General features: G+C 27.7%; 1 protein-coding gene across 1 annotated transcript; it reads left to right on the top strand.

The window, feature by feature from the left end:
- Nucleotides 1–2510: 2510 nt before the first annotated feature.
- Nucleotides 2511–20813, top strand: LOC129957504 (uncharacterized). Its single transcript, XM_056069833.1, has 5 exons — nucleotides 2511–2780; nucleotides 8312–8435; nucleotides 12630–12775; nucleotides 19531–19666; nucleotides 20559–20813. The coding sequence occupies exons 1-5, from the start codon at nucleotides 2741–2743 to the stop codon at nucleotides 20794–20796; spliced, it is 684 nt and encodes a 227-aa protein (XP_055925808.1). The 5' UTR covers nucleotides 2511–2740; the 3' UTR covers nucleotides 20797–20813.
- The last annotated feature ends 3725 nt before the right edge of the window (nucleotides 20814–24538 follow it).

Here is a 24538-nt window from a genome sequence, read left to right as displayed (position 1 = left end):
ATAACTGTGAAATAAGTTATATTTTAGAAATTTATGCATAATATTGATGAAACTTCCATAAGACCAAAATACCTGTTAAATACCAAAAAAAAATTTTTTTTTTTTTTTTGAAAAAAAAGTGGGAGGAAATGAGTGTCTTTGGTTAAATGTTATTTGAAGTAAAGAAATTTTAGTTTTTAAAAAATTTGTCAAAATAACTTGGTCAAAGTCTCGTAGATTGTTTGAGAAATTTATTACTAAATTACGGAACTAAGCAAGAGGGAATGGTTTCCGCAAGACTTTCTCGCAACATAGTCTTTTTCGAAATATTTGGATTTTTAAGTACTGGTAAGAATGGTTTCCTTTTTTGGTTGATTATAATATATATATATATATATATATATATATATATATATATATATATATATATATATATATATATATATATATATATATATATATATATATATATATATATATATATATATATATATATTTATATATATATATATGTATATATATATACCTTGGAGGCTGGGAATGTGCATCTTAGAGCGATTTTTTTAAACTTTTAATTAGAATTTTAATTAATTTAATATTAAGCAAAATTTTGACCTTTTTTGCGCTATAACCTCCAAAAATATTACAGCATAAAATTGATTTTTACATCACGTTGAAGATCAAAAACTAATCTTTTCAATGATACTAATATTTTAACCAACAAATTACATTTCTATTTTTAATGAATTTTTAGAAAATAATTTAATTATATTTTTCACAATTTATTTTACTCAAAATAAAAATAAAATTTAATCTACACGAGCACTTAATTAGGAAAAAAATTAGCTTTTATCAACGTGCTGCCAATAATCTTTTCAATGATGCCAATGATTTAGTCTATAAATTAAGTTTCTAATTTTAATTTTTTTTAAAGTATTTTAATCATATTTTTTAACAATTTATTTCGCATCAATTGAAAATAAAATTTAACCTACACGAGAACGTCATGAGTGCGTGAGAAAAAGTTGCCATCACCTTGACAAAAACTCGAATTAAAAGATTAAATTAAATTTCAAAAATTCTTACGATAAATGAAAGATCTAGGAAATTGTAATATTTAACATGTGTTTACATGAAATGGAATGAATATGAAATGTAATATTTTCTAAAAAAATGAATGCGAATTTTTTTTTTTATTTTGAGGTTTTAAAATAGTTATACTATTATTTCAGTTTTAATTATGACATACATAGTTTAATATATACAGAATATCAACTCTAATCAGTGCACCACAGCTAATTTTTAAAATTTTATTAATTGATATATATATATCTAATAACAACGGACTAAATTAAAAAATAAATATATTTTATGTAGATTGTAATCAATAAATGTTCTGATAAATTTTAAATTTTTATGCAAAACCTCTGTTTTGTGAGTCATGTTTAATAAAATATTCTAAAGACACTAATATTTTAAATTAAAAAATGTCTACTCTTTTTCAATTAAAGCTGATTAGAGTTATCAAAATTTAAATGCCTCTGTTCTCTAAAAACATGCAATTTTAGACCTCTCCATCACCGTTTTGAGAAAAATACGGCAATAAACTTTTAAACTTTCTCCGATATTGTTTGTCTAAATGAATGAAACCATTGATTGTTCTAAAATGATGAAATTCAAAGCTTTATAACTCGGTCAGGCGTGATCGCAGAGAATTGAAACATTTAGTTTCTCAAGATAATTTTATTGGATACAGTTTATAGGATCAGAGGATTATATAAAATTCAGACTTCATAATTGTTTTTAGAAGTATATTTATTGGTTCAAATAAAATTAAATATTATTTAACGTAAATCGTTTTGAAGTTAAATATAGTATAAAAATATTTTGTGGCACACATAAAATTACAATGCAAATTTACAAATAAAATGAAGAATTCGATCTATTTAGGTTATATTTTTAACTATATAATGTTTTAGGGAAAATGTTTTCGTATTTATCGAAGTTCTATCTCTTCCATTTCACATTCAAATTAAATCTTACGGCAGCTGGCAGTAAATTAGAAAGATAAATAGCACAATGAATAAAATATTGTGAGCCTTCTATAATAACATGAGTCATGTGACTATAGAAAATTGAAGTTTAAAAATATTTTACAAAAGGAGCAATTAAGAGAAAAAGGTACATAAATATTTAATTGAAAGTTTCAGGGAACATTAATTCTGGCAAACCAGCTGGTCGCTAAAGGCGGCTAGATATGTATATTGAGTAGGACAGATTATTTGAATGAAGAAATAGGAAAATAGAAATGTCTTTAATCATTAGAATCAGTTAGTCTCGAGTGCCAAAAGGTTTTTAACCGCTATTTTACATTGCTCTTCAAGATCAAGGTTACGCAATAAAATTTTTGGAACCATTCATTCTATTGCCTTTCTTCAAAAAATCGTCTGCAATCAAACTCAAACGTAATAAACAAGATTTAATCGTCCCTTAGCATCGTCATAAATACTGGAATAGAGATTTCAAACAGTCACACGCTTTGATTCATATCTCCGTAAGCGAATTTTACAAGCAAGTGTAGTAAAGGCTGGCGCAAGAACAAAAATCTATATTTAGTAGTCAGTTATACATTCGGTGAAAAAGTCCCATGTTTCGTTTCGGGAGATTTTGATTCAGATGGCAAAGAACCCACGTGCAAAGAGCAGATCCTGAGCATTCGGCTCTTATGAAATTTCTGTGAGATCTTAATTTGAACACAGAGATGATTTTCAAGATATTTGGATTTTTGCTGTTAAGTATAGGTAAGAAACGTTCCATTTTTCTTTAATTATTTGGCATTCCATATATGTTTTTATACATACAATAGCAACATTTAAAGAAGGAAAACTTTTATTGGATGAAAGATAAATTCGAGATAAATTAATTTTATCTTAAAATGCTTAATTTTAATATGGTTTTTAAAAATAAAGAATTAAAAAAAAGAACTATTATTTAAAAAATCAAACGGTCACTTTCAAATCAAATCTTTCTGCAATATCCAAAAATTCAACAACAAGAAAAAAATATTTCAATAAACATTAATACACTAATTTTAACTGATTTAATATTGTCGGAAATAATTCTTATGAGACCAAACGATAAAAACAAGAATGAGACGAAGCGCTATGATATTAGTTAAAATATTTCTCTTTCGGAAAATGTCGTCTGCTTATTAAAATTATGGCTTATCATTTTCTGTTCAAAATTGTTTGGTTTTATAATTGAAATCATTTTTCAAAATAAATTATCGTCTGTATGAAAATCTGTAAATAATATCCTGTGTTATTTGTTAACTTGCATACATGTTAAAAAGTATTATTCTCTAATGACAATTAGGTGGAATTAATATTTTTAATATGAAAATTTTTAGGTTAAAAACGCTAAGCACTTCTATGAAATTCAAAATATCGCACAAAACTGATTTTTTTCACACACTCATTAGATACTTCCATTTTATACACTTATGCATCAATTCCCAAGTTTAAAAAAAAAGTTATATTTTTTTTAATTATACCAACCTTGCAAATTTTCAAAAATTTTGAAAGATTGGAAAAAATGTTTTTTTTTTTTTTTTTCCATAGCGTTGAACCCTAGTTTTTATTATTGCAAAGAAATTCATATTGCTTTTATTATTTTTGAGATATTTAATTGCTTGATTTATTTTCATTATTAAAAGATAAAAAATGGATTTTGTTAATTATTTACAAATTATATCAATAATCAGAGAGTGAAATTACTGTATTATTGAAGACAACGTGCATTTTGAAAATAATTTACCTGGATACTTAAGTGCTTAATGGTACTATGCAATGACATATTGATGCTATTAATTTTGCTCCTTTAGAAAGGTTCATGTACACAATAAAAAAACAGGTGCAAGGCTATTGAAATAAGGCATCGTAAATGCATATTACAAGCTGGTGCTTAAAAATACTTAACTGAAGTCATGCATATTAAAAAGAACGATAATATACACGAAATAATATTGTAAAAAGAAATAACAATGCTTTAAAACAAGATAATTTAAAAATATTTTTTTCAATAACTGCTTCTGAATTTAAAATTAATTATAAATATGACCAAATTTTCAATTTTATTGAAAGAATTCTTTACATAGATTAGTTTAATCGGGTTAATTAGTGCAGTATTTCAGATAGTTACGCAATAAGAAACCGTAATTTTAAAAAATTCATTATAAGAAGAAAGCAGTTTTTAACCTAATAGATCTACAACATATTCTTGTGCACGAAATAATAACTCTACAAAAGAAGAAAATAAGAAAATAATTCTACAAAGAAGAAATAAAAGAATAATTCTACAAAAAGAAGTAATAATGTTTAAACAAAAATGAATTTTAAAAAATTTTCGTCAATAAATACGTTTGAAAAAATTAACTATTAACTTTTAAGTAATAATAAAATTATTAATTATTATTTAAAAAATTAATAATTGCATTTGGAAAAATAAGACACAAACAAGATGCATTTTAAAATTTTTTTATAAAAAATATTATTTACTCAGATTATTGTAATCAAATTAATTAACGTAATATTTCAAATAATTATTCAGCACAGATTTTTCGTTTCCTTAATTTAAAATAAATTCACTATAATAATAAAACTTATTATAAACTAAAAGAGCGATAATATATTGTTATACACAAAGTAATATTACAGAAAGAAATAGCAATGTTTAAAAACAAACGAATTTTAAAAAAAGTTCGCCAATAATTAATTTTGAACTCAAAATTCAATATAACTAAAACAAATTTTCGAAAATTTTATTAAAAGAATTCTTTATTCAAATTAGTTTAATCATATTAATTAAAGTAATATATCAGATGATTATTCAATACAAATTTCCCTGAACCTTGATTTTTAAAAATTCACTACAAAAAGGAAAATATTTTTAAGAGAAAATACCAATAATTTATTTTTATACACGAAATAACTTTTTTACAGAAATTAATAGTATTTTTAAGAAATATTTTTTTCAGAAATAAGTAATATTTTATAAGATATATTTTTAAAGATAAAAGTAGCAACATTTAGAAATAAACGAATTTTTAAAAATTTTCACCAATAATTGCTTCTGAATTTAAAATTAACTGCAAATAAAACAAAATTTCAAATTTTTTATTAAATGGATTCTTTACTTAGAAACCTACTCCATAAGCCGAATCTATAAGCCTTAATCATCAAGAATGGAAGAAAACTCCAGGAGGAAAAATCTGTATCAACATTGAAAGCGATTTGAATGTCATTGCCACCTAAAATATGCATAAAAATATTTTAAACATTAATTAAAATTAGGTAGAAAATTTGTTTTGCAACTAAATTGGTATTATTCAAAATATAATATTTTGAATTTTAATATGGGATAAAAATGATTTTTGTGCTACGAATTTTTGAAAGTTATGGTGGAAAAACTTCAGCATTTCATTTGATGCTTAATTAGTTAAAATTTAAAATTCGGTTGTGCGAAATCTTTCCAATCAATCAAGATACATCTGTACCACATATGATAGATCTTGGTCTGCCGATCTGACCTGTAGTGCATCATACACACACATCTTCTTTTATTAAAAGTAAAGATAGAATCTTTATTTTTTTTCTCTTTGCTCCAAGTAAAGAATACTATTTATGAACTATAAAATTCCTTGGTATCATTTAATTGCTTTTAAATGTTTAATCTACTGTAAAAATTTTCAAAAAGCACAGTTTTAGTATCTTCTGTAATTTAATTGTAAGGATTTTCTTGTAAAATTCGAGTTTTCCAGTAAATATTTAAAGTCCTGACAATTTAACAGATCTTTCCAAAACTTTTTATCCGAAATATGAATATAAATTCGGAAACCTGTGAGTTCGAGAAAGTACAAGAACTGATATAGAATTATGGTTTTGAGTTTAAAATGCAAAGTGTCCCATTCGGTATTCCAACACATGCTGGTGTAACTGATATGGTGCAACTATATGCCGAATTCCGCACATAAATTTTCAGAGTATTACTCTTTTTATTTTCGAGTCATTTGCAAAGAACTCGGGCATTGTAAAGATGAGTTAAGTTTAGTTGCATTAAAATCTCATTTAGAAGAAATTGTGGAAAGTACGAATATTTGATCAATTTCATCTATATATACTCTGATTAATTTCTGTAGGCCATATGTAAATAGCCTCATAAAACTTTATGTCTCGTGTTATGCAGTAATAATCTGATTCTGAAACGGGAGTTACAAATGCCAGTTCGCAAATTGTACAGACTAAGTCTATGGCAAAGGATACCGACGTACTCTGATTGGTTTAAGCCTTGGCATCTTTTTGGCAATGTTTTGCACTCATAATAGTGTAGTTGTCTCTTATTTGGCTCAAACCTTGTTCCTTTCATTAGTTTTATGGAAGATACGAGTGAATATCAACACGATCTCATTTTTATTAACCTAATTGTTTTCTCTAAATATTAGTAGTAATGATACTAATACTAATTATTATTAATAATGATAAATATTACTAATAATACTAGTAATACAAGTAACTGATGTTGTTTATGCACAGAAGTATAAAAACAAAATGAAAGTAATGACTCAACATATAATGCAGCAATGAAATAATTCTTATTTTTCTATGATTTTCGTGCCTTTATTAGATAATTTATGCAGACATTGAAACTTGTTGCTGAACGTTTGTTACTTTCCCATCAACAACATATGGGGAGATGATTACTTAATGCCCAAAACGTATAAATATGCAAGCTTTAACGGAATATGTGATTTCGTAGCTAATTTTTTTTAGTTGTATCAAAATAATATTAAGAAGAAACACACACAAAAAATATTTTTTAATAAATTTTAATTTTTATATTTCCTGAATTTAGGTTTCAGGATTTGATCTTTTCTGCTGTATATGTGTTCCAGATTAATATTACATGTAAACCGTAAAAAATAGAAGGGGAGATAAATTCACAAATTTTATTTATTTTTATAAAAATTTATTTCGGTATGGCATCTTTTTGGCAAAACATGGCCAAAAAGATGCCAAGGCTTAAACCAATCAGAGCACGTCGGTATCCTTTGCCATAGACTTAGTCTGTACAATTTGCGAACTCGCGTTACAAATCATAACAGATATAATCTAACAAATCAGTTGCGTAATTTCTGTCATACATCGGAATACAGTTCGAAATTCGTGGTCTACTTCAAAAATATGATGCTACTGCTCCAGAAAGGGTTGTTATAGTATAACAAATCAGTTTCAAATTAATTGCTAAATATCGGACATACATTTGAAAACAATTAAAAATCCATGCTTTACTCCCAGTATACAGTGCTGTCTCTCCAAAAAGGACGTATCTGAGAAACATTTGCAAAATTTCTTTTATAAGCAAAAGAGTTAGCAATCTCTGCAGAGATTTCGTCAAATAAATATCATAAACATTTGTAGCAATTTTTAAATCTCATCACTGTGTTCTCATCACTTTTTTACTTTCTCTTATGAAAGGGGCATAGAGAGTATATATTGTAATCGTCAAAAAATTCGAAATTTCGATGAATCTCTACCTTTCAGATCTCCCTGAGATCGAAAAGCACATTTTGGGAAATAGTCTGTCTGTCTATCTGTAACAAAGATAACTCAAAAATGCCTTGAGCTGGACGATTGAAATTCGGTATGCGGTCTTTACAACAAATTTGCATATTTCTATCAAATTTTGATCAAAATGCGTTCAGAGCAAGTCCGTCCATACAGCTGTTCGGATATAATTTAACACGATAACGACAAAATGAAAAGTACTCGATAGATAAATTTCGCTACACAGATTTAACTTAGACATCTATGACATTTTGATCCAAATTCAGGAAAAGATTGACCGTCTGTCAATCTGTACTTTCAGAAATATAGAAATACGATAACTGAAAAAAACAATAACTTATATACATTAGATTTGGTATGGTATTTTGTGACTACAAGTGCAGTTTTGTGTAAAATTCTGGTTTCAATCGGTTGGGAAAAACGCGTCTAAAGCACAACCTCGATTTTCGGACATTATTAACCGCGTGCCAAGGATTAATTGCCAAATAACTCGCCAAGGATGACACGATAGATTCATTAAAAGTGACAAATTCACGCTAAAGGTTAATTTGTCTTAACTATTCTACGCCAATGCCATACAAGGGGTTCTTAGGGATAACATCGTTATTATAGAGTATTCGAGAACGTTTTGGGGAGACCATTTCCGCTGTTTAGTGCTTAATGTATGTAATTATTTTAAAGCGGACATTTTGTTTTTCTATTTTTTTTATCTGGGGTTCGAGCAGATAGCTGCAACCTGGCGGAATTTCAAAAATGCGTAAGCCAAGCTTCAGATTTCGCCGACGGCTATTCTTTTCATATTACCAGTCCAGATGAATTCCAAGAAAGTTGTGAGTAAGTCTGAATTAATTATAAGTTAAAAATAATCTATCTAGGGAAATAGTAATGAACAAATATTTCAAGAGCCATGTATATATCCATCCAGTTAAATAATGTTTAGCAATTGTTTTTATTTTTATTTTCACCGAACTTTTCAAAAACAGAAAATTCTAGATTATCCTTGGACAGTTATATACTTTTTTTATCATTCAATTATATGAAGAAGAGGACAATACAACCCTTTTATGTCAAAATGTTATTGAATAAACAACATTGGCAAACAAACGTTTTTATGACAAGAAAAAGAATATGTATCAACTTTTTTAAATACAAAATTTAATTAAATATTCAATTAATTAGAAATTAACTAAAACTTTTCTATATTTTTGTAAAAACTTTGGAGCAAAGTATTCCTGAAAAAATATTTTACACCATCTTAAAATTCAAAATTTCACTTTTTCAATGACATTAATTTCATTTCCGTGTTATTCTTCCTTCAATTTTTATAAACTTTTCTTAATTAAGTAATAATGGAAAAATGCAAACGATTTTGAAAATGAAACTCTCTGTTGCTAGGCAACGATGAGATTTTGAATTATTCTAACATTTTTGATATTTCTATTTTATTAAATATTTTGTAATATTTTATTTATCATCTTTTATTTCCGTAAAATTTGTTTCTTCCATTATTCTTGTCAAAACTAACGTTATGCAATGTATGTAATGTTATAGTTTATTGTTGAAGAATAAATATACATGCGAAAAACTGTTGCGATAACACATTAGAGGAATTCTAGAAAAAAAAGTTGAAAAGCAGTCGATTAATAATTTTATCAAGAAAAATTATTGATTCTACTCATTTTAATTTTTCAGGGAAAAATTAACAGTTTGATTATTTTTTTTTTCAAAATCTTTATTAACGTTTGTCTGTGCCAAAAATGTTTATTGACTACATTTTGGATGATTTTTAAAAAAAAGCTGTAAAATTATAATATTTTTGAATTTTTGGATAAAGCAAATTGAAAGAATATCAATGGAACAAAATATTCCAGTTAAATTCCAAAGAAAGTTTTAAAATTAGAAAAAAATACAAGGTTTTTTTTTTTTTTTTTTTTTTTGCTGAAAAGAGATATTAAACAAAAAGCTGCTAGTTGAAAAGTTTATCAAAGATTTGTTCAATTTCTTGCAGATAACTTAATAAATATATTTTTTAGCTCCTGAACTAAAAAAAGAAGTTTTCGTTCTATCTAATTTTTAAATATTAAGGTTCGCCTAGTAAATAAATTAAAATTTTCCAATTTTTTTTCTCATTGCTAAGCGATAAAAGTAACTATAGATTATTTTTAAGTGAATTCATTGCTTATTCTCTAGTTCAGAAGCTGTGGAACATATTGCGAAATTATTATAACAGCTTTGAACAAGAATATGCATTAGATTTTAATTTGCGATGGTTCTGTAAGAAAATTTTACAAAAATTTAAGATTTGACAAATTCATATTTAAATTTGTGAAATAACATTAAAGCCTGTATTAAGCAACTATAAAAATCGATGTAATTTCCCAAAACAAAATTCTAATAGCTTTTATGAAGAAGATTGTCCAAAAACTAAGAAAATTAAATAAAAAAATATTTGATATTTTTCAAAAAACTAAATTTTTAACTTAATCACTAATATCAAAAAGTCTTTTATATATTTTGTAAACAAAATTTGAAGCGCTTACATAATAATAATAATCAAATGGGGAAAATTAGTTAATGTCAGTTATTAAAAAAACTTCTTTCAGTTGATAATCACTTTTAACTTTGAAAAATACCGTTTCGGATAGTAAAAGGACTTTATATATCATAACATTTTACAGAAAATTAGTTTCGATATTAAAAATATTAGGCAAGAAAGTATTTTAATCTCGAGAAACGTGGGTTATATCATCTAATCAAATAAAATATTCCTCATGATAAACTGGAAGGCAAAGATAAATTATTTTCATCTAAATTATAGTTTTCGAATTCCTTTAAATCCTTAAAAAAGACTTTGAAATATTTAATTTTGAAGTAATCATAGAAAATGAATTTATTGCTATCACAAAATTTATTTATTGCAAAGTAAATAATATTCAGGTAATAAGTATTATAAAAATAATATACAATTATTTGTTACGAAATTTATAATATTGGAAAGATTTGAAGTTTTTAAGAAGTTTTGTATTGGTCAGCAAGAACTAAACGTTTATCGCTGCGTTTTAAACATTATATGAAACAATTAATAAATGTTCGCAATTATTCTTCTTTTAAATTAAATAAAGAGAATACTATTTTATGATCGAAAGTACGAATTTATCATTTGAATTTTCAATTATATTAGAGGGAAAAAATCGTCTGCTTTTTTTTTCAAATTAATATTGGGGGTAATATCTTAATATTTGTAGTTTTGAATATTTCTTCTATAATCATTAATTAGAGCAAAAGGAAATTTTTTAAAAATTATGATTTTTTCGGTATTTCGGTTCTGAATTTCGATACTTGAATGTTAGTTGCATGCCATTATCGAACTTTAGGCTTAAATGTATGTCATTGACGAACGTAGTTAATATACTAAGATGATATTTTAACGATTAATGTGTTTAATACGAGTACTCATACTTTGGTAAAATCGATAATGTTCGTCTTTTTTTTTTAATACAGCATACTCGCATTAACGCGGCAGACATCAAATCAAAGGACCATAAAATTAACGAAAGTTCCGAAATAATGCATACATTTAAATAACAAAACTTACCTTTATTGCACAAATCGTACAGTATTTCGTAATATTCTCATATAATGAATATTGCAAAACGTAATTCAAAATTAAGTAGTAACCTATTTTGCGCTTTGCCATGTTAATTGGCATCCGATTTGTAAATTGGTTTATTACTATAATAATCAGTTTTATTATAAGTCTTTTCTTTGGATAGAAAGGTTTAATTTAAATTTCTTCGACAGTATTTAATCATATTTAAAAGAGAATTCTATTTCTCAAGAAACAAACAGATTTCAAACGAATCCCTAACAGCTACTGAACCCATAAACAGTGACTTGAATTTTCGCTTTTGTGCATATTGTCATGAAGAAAATACAATTTTAGGAAATAATTCTAAGTATAATTTTTATAGGAGAAATAGCCGTACAGGAGAATATAGTACAAGCCAAAATATGATGCTAAGTTGTATTTTTTTTAAAAACAATAAATATATTCAAAAGAATTAAAAAGCACGTAACTTCTGGAAATTTTAGAATTGATCACTTTTTCATAATATGTCATTCAATCTTTCTCTTTTTTTTATTTTTATTTAATTAGTTTTATTCAAATCTTTAATATTTACCCACGTGATTTAAATAATTTCAAAATATAGGAATGAAATAAAGATTGAAGTTTTATTTCAGTTTTTTTCAAAACTGGCAACATAGATTGTTGACGTTAAAAATAGTCAAAAATAAAGTTTGAAAATCACTATTTTCAGCCTCTAACTTCTAAATAATTACAACTGTCGAAAAACTTTAAATGAAAAAGTTGTTCGCCTTAATGAGGGGCTAATTCGGCTAATTTGATTGATTTTTTCTATGTTCGGTATTAAGGAAGCTACTGGAAAATGAAAATTTTCACCACCATTTCCACTGGCTTTAAGACTGATGGCCCATCTACAAACTCATCCGAGGTTTTTACATTTTTTTTACAATTATTCCAATCCGGTTAAAATTCAAACAAAATTACTCTAGTTATTTTTTTAAATATATATATAAAGAATTGCATTCTTGTTATTACAGTTAAGAATTCCGCAATACTCAGAATATTTCTTCAGTACTTTGCGGTTTCATTTTTTTGTTTTAATTTTCACATTTCTGATTTTAAAAAATTGTATTCTTATTAGAACAATTACAAATTCCAAATTATTTAAAGTATTTCTAACAGTGCCTTACATTTTTACATCTTTTTTTTAAATTCTATATTTTTTTGATAAAAAAAGAAGAATATATTCAGCTTTTTAGTAGAATAAAGAAAGCAGGTTTTTAAAACTTTCTATAGTTATTTTCTTAGATTCGTAATCACAGTTTAGTAATCAACTTTATTTCTAAATGTTTTCACAAAAATTTCAACTTACAAATGATTTTCTGGAATTTTCTTCTGTATATTTCAATGAAAGCCTAAATCTTAATTTTTATGCATTTTAGTACAAAAACAGCCGCCATGGACTGTGTGAATGATTTTGTCTCGAGATGCATGCCAGGTACACAAAAGGAAGTTTTTAAAGCAACTACTGGTGGAAAGTTAAAACTAGTTGAAGAACTGTGCACGCCTGGAACTGACTTCAACAAAGGTATGCCACGTATTTTTGAACATTGAATGTGAACTTGAAACATTTTGATTTAAAATTTTGTACCTATTTACAGCCATTCTCAAAATAATTAAAAGTATTATCTCAAATTTTTATATCTCTGTTAATAATATAGGAGATTGTCTGTGCGTCTGAAAGATTACATCATATTTGAGTATGCATTTGACTACAAAATTGACCCTTTGATATAGAGCTGCCAAATGTGGCATAAATGTACTTCAGAAAATGACAATAGGCACTCATGAGTGAATATTTTAAAATTTCATTAGAATTTTAATTAATTAAAGTTAAGCGATGTTGCACTTTTTTCAACAATAATGCCCGAAAATATAATTGCACAAAACTGATTTTTACAATAGTTATGCTTTAACAAATTATCCTTTTAATGATAACCAATTTAAATGACATGCTATCATTTTATAAATATTAACAATTTTAAAAAAAAGATATTTTTCATAATTTTTGACTACAGTTTTCATTGCAACAATGAAATTCAAATCGTTTGCACTCTTTCATTTAAGTATATTTTAAATAAGTCAAATACATATCACGTGATTTTCTACTATTATTGAAAGCTAAAGAAGGAAAGTTCTATTTAAATTCTGTTAATTTCTGTATTAATAATTCTTGTTCTATAAACAAGAAAAAAATAATCTTTATAAATTCATGTAATTTAGATGAGAAATGAGAACGTGCTTTGAAAGAATATAGATAAATCGAACAGTTAAATTTTGAATAACTAAAATGTCATGGAACTGGTCTCTATTAAGATGGTTCATATGCATAATGAATAGAACAGGTGCAAGAGAATTAAAATAAAATGGCTTTAATGTATGCTACAACATTGTGTTTAATAATTTTTATGAGGGAGTCCTGGACATCAAGTTATGTGTAATGTATTTAATTTATATATAAAATTAAAATTATTATTTAAATATAAATATTTGAAATATATTTTTAATTAAACAGAACTAATATTCTCGATGAATCAGCTGATCACCAAAGGCGGCTAGTTCAAATTAATTTAGGAACGTATATCAAATTTTTCAGAAGTGTTCTATCCTTGAATTTCTCGTATATGAACATAATATAGCAAGTGTATATGAAAAAAGCAAAAGAAACAAATGATATATTTGGAGGGTTCCAAGATTTGACTTAAATCTTTAAGTTCTGTATCAAAATCACATATCAAACATAAATTATCTAGATTGCTTGGGGTTTTTTTTTTTGGAACACAATCACATACACACGAACTGATGGATCGACAGACAATCCACCCTTTGAAAAATTTGCTCTAAAATTTGAAGAATATCTCTAATTCTACAGATACTATACAAAAATTTCATCCACCTCTGACTCTTTGTGCTTTCGATTTATCACATTCATTTTGATTGATTTTCGCCGCCCTGATGGGAACAGAGAGAGGTAAGGATTGGCTACCTCCCGTCGATGTCGGGGCGTACTTCCCTATGGAAGGGTTGTGCCGAGACCGGTAATGGCTCTTAAGACTCAAACATAGTTCTCGCCATTATTTCTGTCGTGGTCCTTGTAGTCATTCAGTTTTACTCGTGTGCCTACGGGGGGGGGGGGGAGAGGTCGGAATAATCATTTAATGGTATAAAATTTATTTGAACACGGATTGATAGACTCACAGAATTGTCGCCTTCGGATTTTAGCGAAAATTTGGCAGAAAAGTATCTAAGGGTAAGTATCTAATTCTCCTTTAATGTTCAAGAAAAATTATTACCCACACAGTAGAGATTCCTGTTAGAAAACTTCCATTTAACTAAGTTTTCTGCTTAAAGAATTTTTTTACGAAATCTTGATTTTAAATGCATTTTTAAAAATTATAACTCACCATATTACAATAATTATTTACTCTCCGTATTGCGTAATTTGTAATACAAAATATTTTCCATTCTACGAACTTTCATTTTTTACAGAACCTTGACTTTAAAAGATATTTACATGTTATTTATTCTCTATGTTATGAGAATTATTTTCACATTTCGTATTATAAAGTTTGTTACATAAAAGAATCTCTATTCAATGAATATTCATTTAGTGAAATTTTCTAGAGAGCCTTAACTTTGATTGATATTTACATGTTATTACTCTTCATATTATGAGAACTATTTATTATTCGTATTATGAGAGCTATTTTTACTCTTCATATTATGAGAACTATTTATTCTTCGTATTACGCGAGTTATTTTTACTGTCCATGCTATGAGATTTTTTTTTACAATAGAATCTCCATTCAGGAATCATCTTTTCAACGAAATTTTTTACTTACCTTCACTTTGAACAACATTTAAGTGTTATTTACTCTACATATTAAGAGAGACATTTTCTAGATAATGATATATTTTTCAAAAAACATTTCATAAAAAACAGTGGTGGGTTGTCTCCCTAAAACTTCATCGCATTCTCTCTAATAAAGGTGTTATTTCCCTTCGCCGCTTAAAATTGTGAACATTGGATAAGGTTACGAATCACAAGTACTCAGATTTTTATTTTGACATGTGAAAATTGTATGCTTACTTGTATAGTAAAGGAAACTGGTTTTATGTCTTAACTGCCCACCATTAGAAAACAGTAACTGGAGCAGATCCATCTTCGACGTGATTCCAATATTTTTTTCTGAATCTATCGAGCGATACTATTCGATTAATCGCTGATATCCAGTCAATGCACAAATACCAGAAAATAGACTATGTATTTGGACGGATTTTTTTCCCGACAGATTTAAATCAAAGTATGACGTAGAATTATCATTGTGGTCACAAGGTCATATACTAAATTTCATTATTTTAATCCATCATGTTTGCTAATCATTATATTAGAATGTACAGGCCCAGAGACGATCAATCCACCCTTATACGGATTTGCTTCAAAATATCACATGGATATTTATATATATTCACAAAATTTCACCTTTCAATTATGTACCGAATTTCATCTGTCTAGCTGTATGCGTTTTGCCGTTATCTTGTTCCCTTGCACAATCGAATAGACACTTCACTCGCACTAAATGGATTTTGTTCAAAATTTGACAGATATCTACAAATTAAGTGAAAAGACCATATACCAAATTTCATCCTTCCAGCTCAAATCTTTTTGAACTATCATATTCACAGACAGTCAGACAAAAATTCTAGACACAAATTCAGGGAGGTTTGAAACATAAAGATTCATTCGTCAAAATCTCAAATTCGAATTTTTCGGCAATTGCAATGATTTCTTTTTGTATACTTTTGTAGTATGAGAAATAAATAAAGCCATTAATTTTATTCCTTTCTATGGAAAGTTCGATACAGATGGGAAAAAAATGCATTTGGTTGTTCCACGTTGATTTTCGAATTCCATTTTAAAGGCATACTTCGAATTCCATTTTGAGGCACACTGGCAGAAGCTAGAGTGCATTCTATTTTTGTGTAAGCTAAATAACGGTTAAAAGGTTCCGTTGAGTTCTAGTTTCACAAACATTATTTTTACCGTTTCTCACATGAACTTGTCATTTGTCAATTAGAAATGCCATCCAAAAATACTTCGCATCTTCTTGGCGTTTTAACACGATCAATCCACCCTTATACGGATTTGCTTCAAAATATCACATGGATATTTATATATATTCACAAAATTTCACCTTTCAATTATGTACCGAATTTCATCTGTCTAACTGTATGCGTTTTCAGGGAGGTTTGAAACATAAAGATTCATTCGTCAAAATCTCAAATTCGAATTTTTCGGCAATTGCAATGATTTCTTTTTGTATACTTTTGTAGTATGAGAAATAAATAAAGCCATTAATTTTATTCCTTTCTATGGAAAGTTCGATACAGATGGGAAAAAAATGCATTTGGTTGTTCCACGTTGATTTTCGAATTCCATTTTAAAGGCATACTTCGAATTCCATTTTGAGGCACACTGGCAGAAGCTAGAGTGCATTCTATTTTTGTGTAAGCTAAATAACGGTTAAAAGGTTCCGTTGAGTTCTAGTTTCACAAACATTATTTTTACCGTTTCTCACATGAACTTGTCATTTGTCAATTAGAAATGCCATCCAAAAATACTTCGCATCTTCTTGGCGTTTTAACAGTCAGCTTATTTTTATAAGCGCTTAAAAAAGCTATTTATTTTTTGTAAAAGATTATTTTTACTTCTTTGTATATGAAGTAAATGAACAGAAAATATAACTGTCAAATTCGACTGCCTTATTTTGATGGATCTTTTTCATTGTGATGGATATGCTAGACTTCATTAAGACCAAACGATATATTTGCTTGAGAACACGATATCTCAAAAACAAACAAAGGAGGGGGAAAAAATGAAAAACAAATAAATGAAAAACAAAAAAATGAAAAAAAACAAAAAAAACAAAAAACAAATGAAATTTTCTATGCGAACTAGTGATTAAAAATTGTACATATGTTTTAAATTTTGGGCGAAATTCACTCTTTAAAATCTTTCTGTCTATTATTATTTCTATTTTAGACAGTAACTCAAAACCGTAACAAACTGGACAAAAAATGAACCAACTTTTTAAGAAGTGGAAAAAAAAATATTTTTTTTTATAATACTCAAACAAAAAAGCTTTAAAAATATTTTTATTATTATATAAAAAATTTATATATATATATATATATATATATATATATATATATATATATATATATATATATATATATATATATATATATATATATATATATATATATATATATATATATATAAATTTGATTTTGCAAACAATTTTTATAATGTATGACTGAATAGTACTTTTATTATTATTATTTTTATAATACGATAAGCAACTAGTTTTTTAATAGTATAAATAAGGAAAGACATCTATGTATCAAAATAAAATATACATTAATTTGAGAATAAATTAAATCGATCTAACAATTTCATATTTAAAAGCTAATCAATGGAAGAGAATTCTATCAGCTTTCTTGCATCCTTTCATGATATTGCATGTAAATTTTTAGTCTTCATTTGACAATCAAATTGCAAATCATTTCAGTTCTTTAAAATCCAAAACGGACACCTAAACCCGTTAAGAATCATTGTTTCATGCCATTATAGAGTTTTTGCTCATTTTTTCAAATATAGGTGTCGCTGGCTGCTAATAAAGTGATTAAACTCGTCGTGAAACTGCTGAGGATGAACCATCGTGAAAAACCGGAAAACATTTCAATCGGTTATTTAGCACAGTTCAATTTTTAAACAATATTAAGTAGCTTAACATATACTTTTGTTATTTTTTAGCCATATTTTCTTAATTATGAAAGATATTTAGAATTTTATGAATTGGAAGTCAATTATTGTTTGTATTATTTTTTATTCTTTCATTTAAATTTTGCAAATCTAAAACAATTCATTTAATTATTTTCGAAACCCAGTAATTTGTTATTTTTAAAAACCTGTATTATACAAATTTAATGTATATGTCCATTTTCAAATATATTTGTTCACCGATTGAGTACAAATCTACAGATATTGTCAGTATAATATAAAATTAATGGTGCTAGTTGATTTTTTTTTTTTATGATATGAGACATGATGTTGTTTGGGTGTGGGGATTTGAAAGCCTCAAAATGCACGGACGGAAAATTGGCGATATATCGCTTTTGAGGCATCAGTTTTTCGAGTTAGAGTTATAAGAAAACGATAGAGAGGCTGTCACATTTGGTGACTTATCGTCAGCAAAAAAATAGAACATGGCGCGAATTTCCACCAGGTACCCGAATCTCTCGTCTGACCAATAAAGAACAGGATCGTAAGAATTTATCGCCCGAAGAAGTATAGAGAAGAAAATGTTAATGCACATGAAACAGCGAGGGGGAGGTATCGAAAGTTATATATATGTATTTAATTTTCAATTTTTTTTTTTTAGCTAGAAAAAAAATTTTTGGAGCTGAAACGATTTTGAGATAAGGGAAAAAAAAAAAAAAAAACGCTTGGCTTTTCTAAAAATTGATAATTGCGCAATACAGTAGTCACGTGATCATTCCAAACTAGTTTAAACCAGATTTTCACACAAACACAAAAAAAATTCTTGCCTTGAGATAAAGTTTTGGAACCCGAATGATTTTGAGATGAATATATATATATATATATATCTGTTTTTCTAAATATTGACGCACGTGTAATCTGATAGTCATGTGATTGTTAAAAACTGGTTTAAACTGGATAATGACTTAAATTAATTAAGACAAACAATGACATATTAAAAAAATAATAATTCTCTCGCATGATAATATGAAATTTGCAATAGCAGATTTCATTCTTTTTTTTTTTTTTTTTTGAGATTGCATTCAAATACACATACTTGATAGTTATAAACAATTCTTAGAATAGAAAAAAAAAAGAACTTTCCTTTACATGCTTTATCCAAACTATTTTATAAGTGAACGATAAAAGAATTTGAATCTCCGAAATGAATGCGTTTCGTTTGAATTTTTTTCCAAACTCCGATGGGTCATAAAAAGATACGAAAATCGATAACCAATTGAATTTATTTTCAAACGCCATGTTCAGTCATGGTTACTTTTCAATAAAGAGTGTCCTAATATTAATATTACATTTTGATATTTAAAAAGAGTCAATCTTCTTACTGCATATCACCTCTCTGAGGAATAGAATCATCCAAAATTGATTCGCTTGATTTTCTAAAACAAACAATATACTGTTTTTTGTGCACGATATTAACAGCTCCAATTAAATCTTTCCAGGATATTTGTCGAACATGGATTGCTGGAAGAGGATTGCAAACGACATTTCACACTGCAACGCTAATTTTGAAAAGTCGCAGATGATTCTAATGCAAGAGGATATGAAAGAGAGGCTTAGGATGTTCCACAGCTGCTGGTATGTCATTTTCTCATTTAAAAAAAGTATATATTTCTTATATTAATACCAGTGTTGGTTCCTTATTTCAGAAATTAGAGTTGTTATAAAGATATTTATCAAGAAACTGCAATTTATATAATGCTATTTTACCCAAATGTTTAAATGTTAAAACTAAACGTTAAATTTGAATTTACAAATGCTGTATCTATTAAATTTCCTAAAAGTTTTTGCAGAATTTTTAAAGGCTTTTTTTTTTAATTTTTTTATGGAAAATGATATAAATTATTCGCATAGTTGACAGTTATTATTATGTGAGAACATGATGTTTTGGCTTGAGGTTTTTTGAAGCGATTTGAAAACAACAAATTGTTGAAGCCTCAAAATGCGTAGACAACAAATTGGCGATTTATCACTTTTTTTTTATTTTGGAGTCGGCTTTCACAGTATAGTACAGTATTTCAAAAAATATCTATCGTCTGCTAATGTAGTTTTATTTTTGTAGTTTTGGAACTTTAAAGTGACTGCCTCCCTTAGAGAGTTTTATGTACGCGATAAACATAATATAACTACGACAATTAAAATAACACTTTTTTTAAAATTTCAAAAAATTTTGTGCGAAATCTTGAACATGGAGTTATAAAAAACGATTCATCTGAAATTAAATATAACTAATATACCCGGCTGGTCGCCAGATGCCTATTTAATATTGCAAAAAATTAATATTTCATATACATTTATTTATTAGACAACTAGGCTAACATCTTTTAACCAGGTAAGCGGGCCAAGTCTCGTCAAAACCGCTTTGATAATATGCGTTTAAAAAGAGGCAACAGGACTCTTATGGCAATACCTTATTCTTATGGCCTTATCCTACCATTGTTCCTTATGGTTTTTTTTTTTCTTATTTCAGTGCCTACGAATGGCATAAGCAGTGCAAGGCAAAAGCTGCAGAATCCAGCTGTTCCGAAGAAGCCAAGGACTATGTCGAGCGTGTATCAACATTGCTAGGAGGTCAAATACTGGCCCAGCTCTGCGGGTCTTCTTCTTCTGATTGTTATGGGCAGCTTTATGGGGTCAATCATGGCGCCTTCTTTTATCCATCTGCTATGATAACTCTGCTTTCATTTGTGCTAACATCATATTTTTAATAAATAGTTTTTATGTATCTTATATAATCAGTTATTTTCAGTTATTTTTGCCCTTGTTTACGAAGTATGAAATGTCCAAAGGATATACAGGATTATCATTCCAACAGTGTTTTAATAGTTCATTTCTAAAGCGTTTGAGATAAGCATATACAGTCAAATATTGTCTAACGAGCAAAACAAAATGTAAAAAAATTGACTTGCTTAGCGAGCGATGTCTCGCAGAATGAGTGGTGAGGAGATACCGTGACTCAAATACTAGATAAGCCTATATCAGTCTGTATTGAGCACTTGTTTGAAAAAAACAAAACTTATGTTTACGTGGAAGAAGTTTTGGATGGATAGCGTTGTCGAATGCGACTACGAAGGGTTTGAGAAAATGCCAGTATCACCTCAATTGACTGCATTTTGTCTCTGAGAAAGATTATGAGACTAAAGTTCAATAACAACGATATCGATGAGCTCGTGGAAGAACATAGCCAGAACTCAAAAAAATTTATGGAGTTACATTCTGTGTCACAGCAAAAAGCTGCGGAGTAGATTTGATCAGGGTAGAAGCAAATAATAGATGCAATCTTCCAGTAAAATAAAGCAGACGCTGAAAACATAGTAATCACTCCGATAAGGCAATAGCTGTAGCTGAACGCTCTACTAAATCATTTAATGATAAAGAAGTGGTCTCCTTTTTGTCACATTTAAAGCGTTTCTAAAGACAAACGTCTTTATATATATTTTTTTATTAAGAAGTTTATGTATGTAAATAACAAATTACATTATTATAATTCGTAATGTAAATGTAATTCGTCAAATTTATTATATACTTATTTTTATAATATAAGATTATTATATTGAATTTGAGTTTTTGAATGGGAAGCATTGATCTATTTTACATGGATTCTTATGGAGAAGAAATTGTTTAACTTAACGAATATTTCGCATAGAGAATTCGTTAAGATAAGTTCCACACAGTATTTTCGATTGAGAAAATATTCTAAACGACGTAAAGAATCACATTCTGTATTCTTTGAAACAATTTATTTGCTACTGAAAAAATTCTAATGTCTAAATTTTGCCTTTACAGTTTCCCTTCCTATTTATTATATTTAATAAAATAACCATGATATTATAAAGAAAAAAAATTGTCCTCCCTTTTTTACGCCCAAAATTAACTGAGTTTATGAAGCTTTGAATTCATTACTATCCAATCAAAAGACGTTTTGAGTAAGCGTGGCTTGCCGTTCGATGGATCTCTTGCTGAGGAATTTTGCAACTCCAGGTAATACGCAGTATATCTCTCGTTTTCTAAATTAATCAATTTAGTTTCATAACTAAGCACCTTTTTTGTTTACTCAACTTTTTAATTCTTTATTTTAGTAATTTCTGATTTTTAAATTTCACATTTTGATAGTCATATAACTCGTACTAATTTAGGAGTCGTACAGCGTTCTGTTTATTGCTCTGTATGAATCAAATTTCTATCATTTAAAATAAAATTTGATTTCGAAACGTCCTTATGCAACAGCAACCAGATAACAAAGTGCTTCATCTCAATACTCTCTTCTGCATCGAGATTTCGCAGACGATAATTTTAGTATACTGATTCGTGCCGCCCATTGTGTGAGATGAAATACATTAGAAATTAAAAAAGAAGAAAAAAAAGCGCTACAGATTAATCCTACATTTATTAGCTTATTTCGAATGTTAATTGACTTTTTCTTCTTAATAATTAACGTTTCTGATCGTCTGCGTATTAAACAATTCATTAAGCTCATTCTATACACGTCTCGAAGTAAACTTCCCGAAAATAAACCAAAAGATATCAGGCTTCCAGAACAGAATGATCATATTTGTGTTCAGTACGTGAGACCGTGGTGTCCTAGTGATAAGATCTTGGCTTCAGGGCTGGTGGGCTACAAGTTCAAGATCCTTTACGGAAAATAGTCTCACGTTAGTGTGGAGATGAGGTGGCAGCTCGGGTGTCGCCCTCGTCATCTGACTGGTTTCAAAATTTTATGGTCCATCCCAAAATAGCCCTCATGTTACTTCCAAATGAGGCGTTGATACGATTAAATTTGTTCAGCACGTATTGTGAAGCATAGCTTTAATAGGGAAAAACTTGGGGATAAACAGTTATCTCAAAGTGGCAAAGAAACCAGCTTATCCCTAGACATAAAGTAGAGAAAATCATAAATGTGTCTTCTTTTTTTTATTCTCCCCCCCCCTACTTACTTTACTTCTCATGATTATTATTATTACTACCTTTGGCGACCAACTGGTTCGCCAGGGATAATGGTTATATTTATTTTCCATTATGTCGATAGTTAATTACGTTTAGATATCTCACAAATCCATAATTTCCTCAAATAGTCAGATATTAAAAACGAGTTACTTTAATTATCTCATGTTCATATCGTACATATAAAACTTGATAATTGAGAAAATTTTTATAACTATTCTTCTAAGTTCATCTGTTGATCGAAATCAATTATTTAATTTCAATTAAATATGGATACATTGTAAAAGCAAGATAAAAAAAAAGTTTCCAAGCAAAAGTCGAGTTGCCGTATTCTAGTTTTTGATGTATGCAAAGAAAAATGAAAAGATGCAATCATAGTTTGTTGCACGATTCCGAATCGGGCACTTCCGAATGATTTAACTCCGAATAACCGGTTCTATTTTTTTCTAAATTTCACGCAATAGTAACTTCGTTTATTATTATTATTTATTCGTCGTATAAGTTACACAGATATTAAACAGAACCCTTCTTTGACTTGCAACAATAAAAAAAATACCACGGGATGAAATATTTGAGGAAGTAGGTAATGAAAACGGTTTGAATTTCAGGGCAACGGTCGCAATATCTCTCTGAATCATCGTATATAAAAAATGAAAATCTCGAAATCTGAATCTGTGCGTTTCAATGACTTCCCAAAACGAATAAATTAAAAATGAAAACTGTCTGCATATATGATAATTTGGAAACACTACACGGTAGCCGGATGAAATTTAGCATTTAATTAGCTTTGAATCAATACTATTCATTTTTAGCACGTTTTGTCCAACATTTCCTTATGAAAGTCTATCTAGAACATATATAATAGCACTGTAAAATGCAGCGAATTTAATGAACAAATGAATTCGAATACTGATTTTTATTATTAGAATTCTAAATCTGTATCAAATTTTGGAACAAGTATGTCAAAGGATTGAGTATCTAACAATCTAATCATTCGTACACATGTGAATATGACATCTCCAATTTCAGAAGAAACTCGATGAGTAAATTTTAGTATGTGATCTTTATTCTAATTATCTAAATTGACCATTGATTAGGACAGATAATATATATCAATCCTCATCCTGTTAATCAAGAATTAAATTATATTCAACTCATTTTGCATTTAAATATTTAGAGATATCTAGTCAACAGGTTAGGAAATATCTTTCTTAATCCTCAAGCAAACAGTGCAACCTATTAGTAGCACTTCCTTTTTGGCTTACAGCAATGAAAATAATTGTTGTAAAATAATTGAATAGACTGAATAAAAATTATTGAATTATAGAAATAATGGAAATTATTGAACGAAAGTGGTTTGAATTTTACACTAGCAATGAAATGTACTTTTAAAATCAAGCAAAACATTTTTCAAAAAAAAAAAAAAAAAAAAAGAAATGTCAAAATTTAGGAAAAAATTGCATGTCAACTAAAACTGGCATTAAAAAAATATAATTATTTGAATTTTTA

This window comes from Argiope bruennichi, chromosome 11 (genome assembly GCF_947563725.1).
Source record: "Argiope bruennichi chromosome 11, qqArgBrue1.1, whole genome shotgun sequence".
NCBI lineage: Eukaryota > Metazoa > Arthropoda > Arachnida > Araneae > Araneidae > Argiope > Argiope bruennichi.
This window is presented reverse-complemented; position numbering and strand designations above follow the sequence as displayed.

Bases quoted from the DNA above. Each gene is read 5' to 3' on its own strand.
- LOC129957504 (XM_056069833.1), top strand. From the start codon at position 2,741: ATGATTTTCAAGATATTTGGATTTTTGCTGTTAAGTATAG. The intron at 12,776-19,530 runs GTATGCCACGTA...AAATCTTTCCAG, and splicing joins TGGAACTGACTTCAACAAAG to GATATTTGTCGAACATGGAT. The intron at 19,667-20,558 runs GTATGTCATTTT...TTCTTATTTCAG, and splicing joins AGGATGTTCCACAGCTGCTG to TGCCTACGAATGGCATAAGC.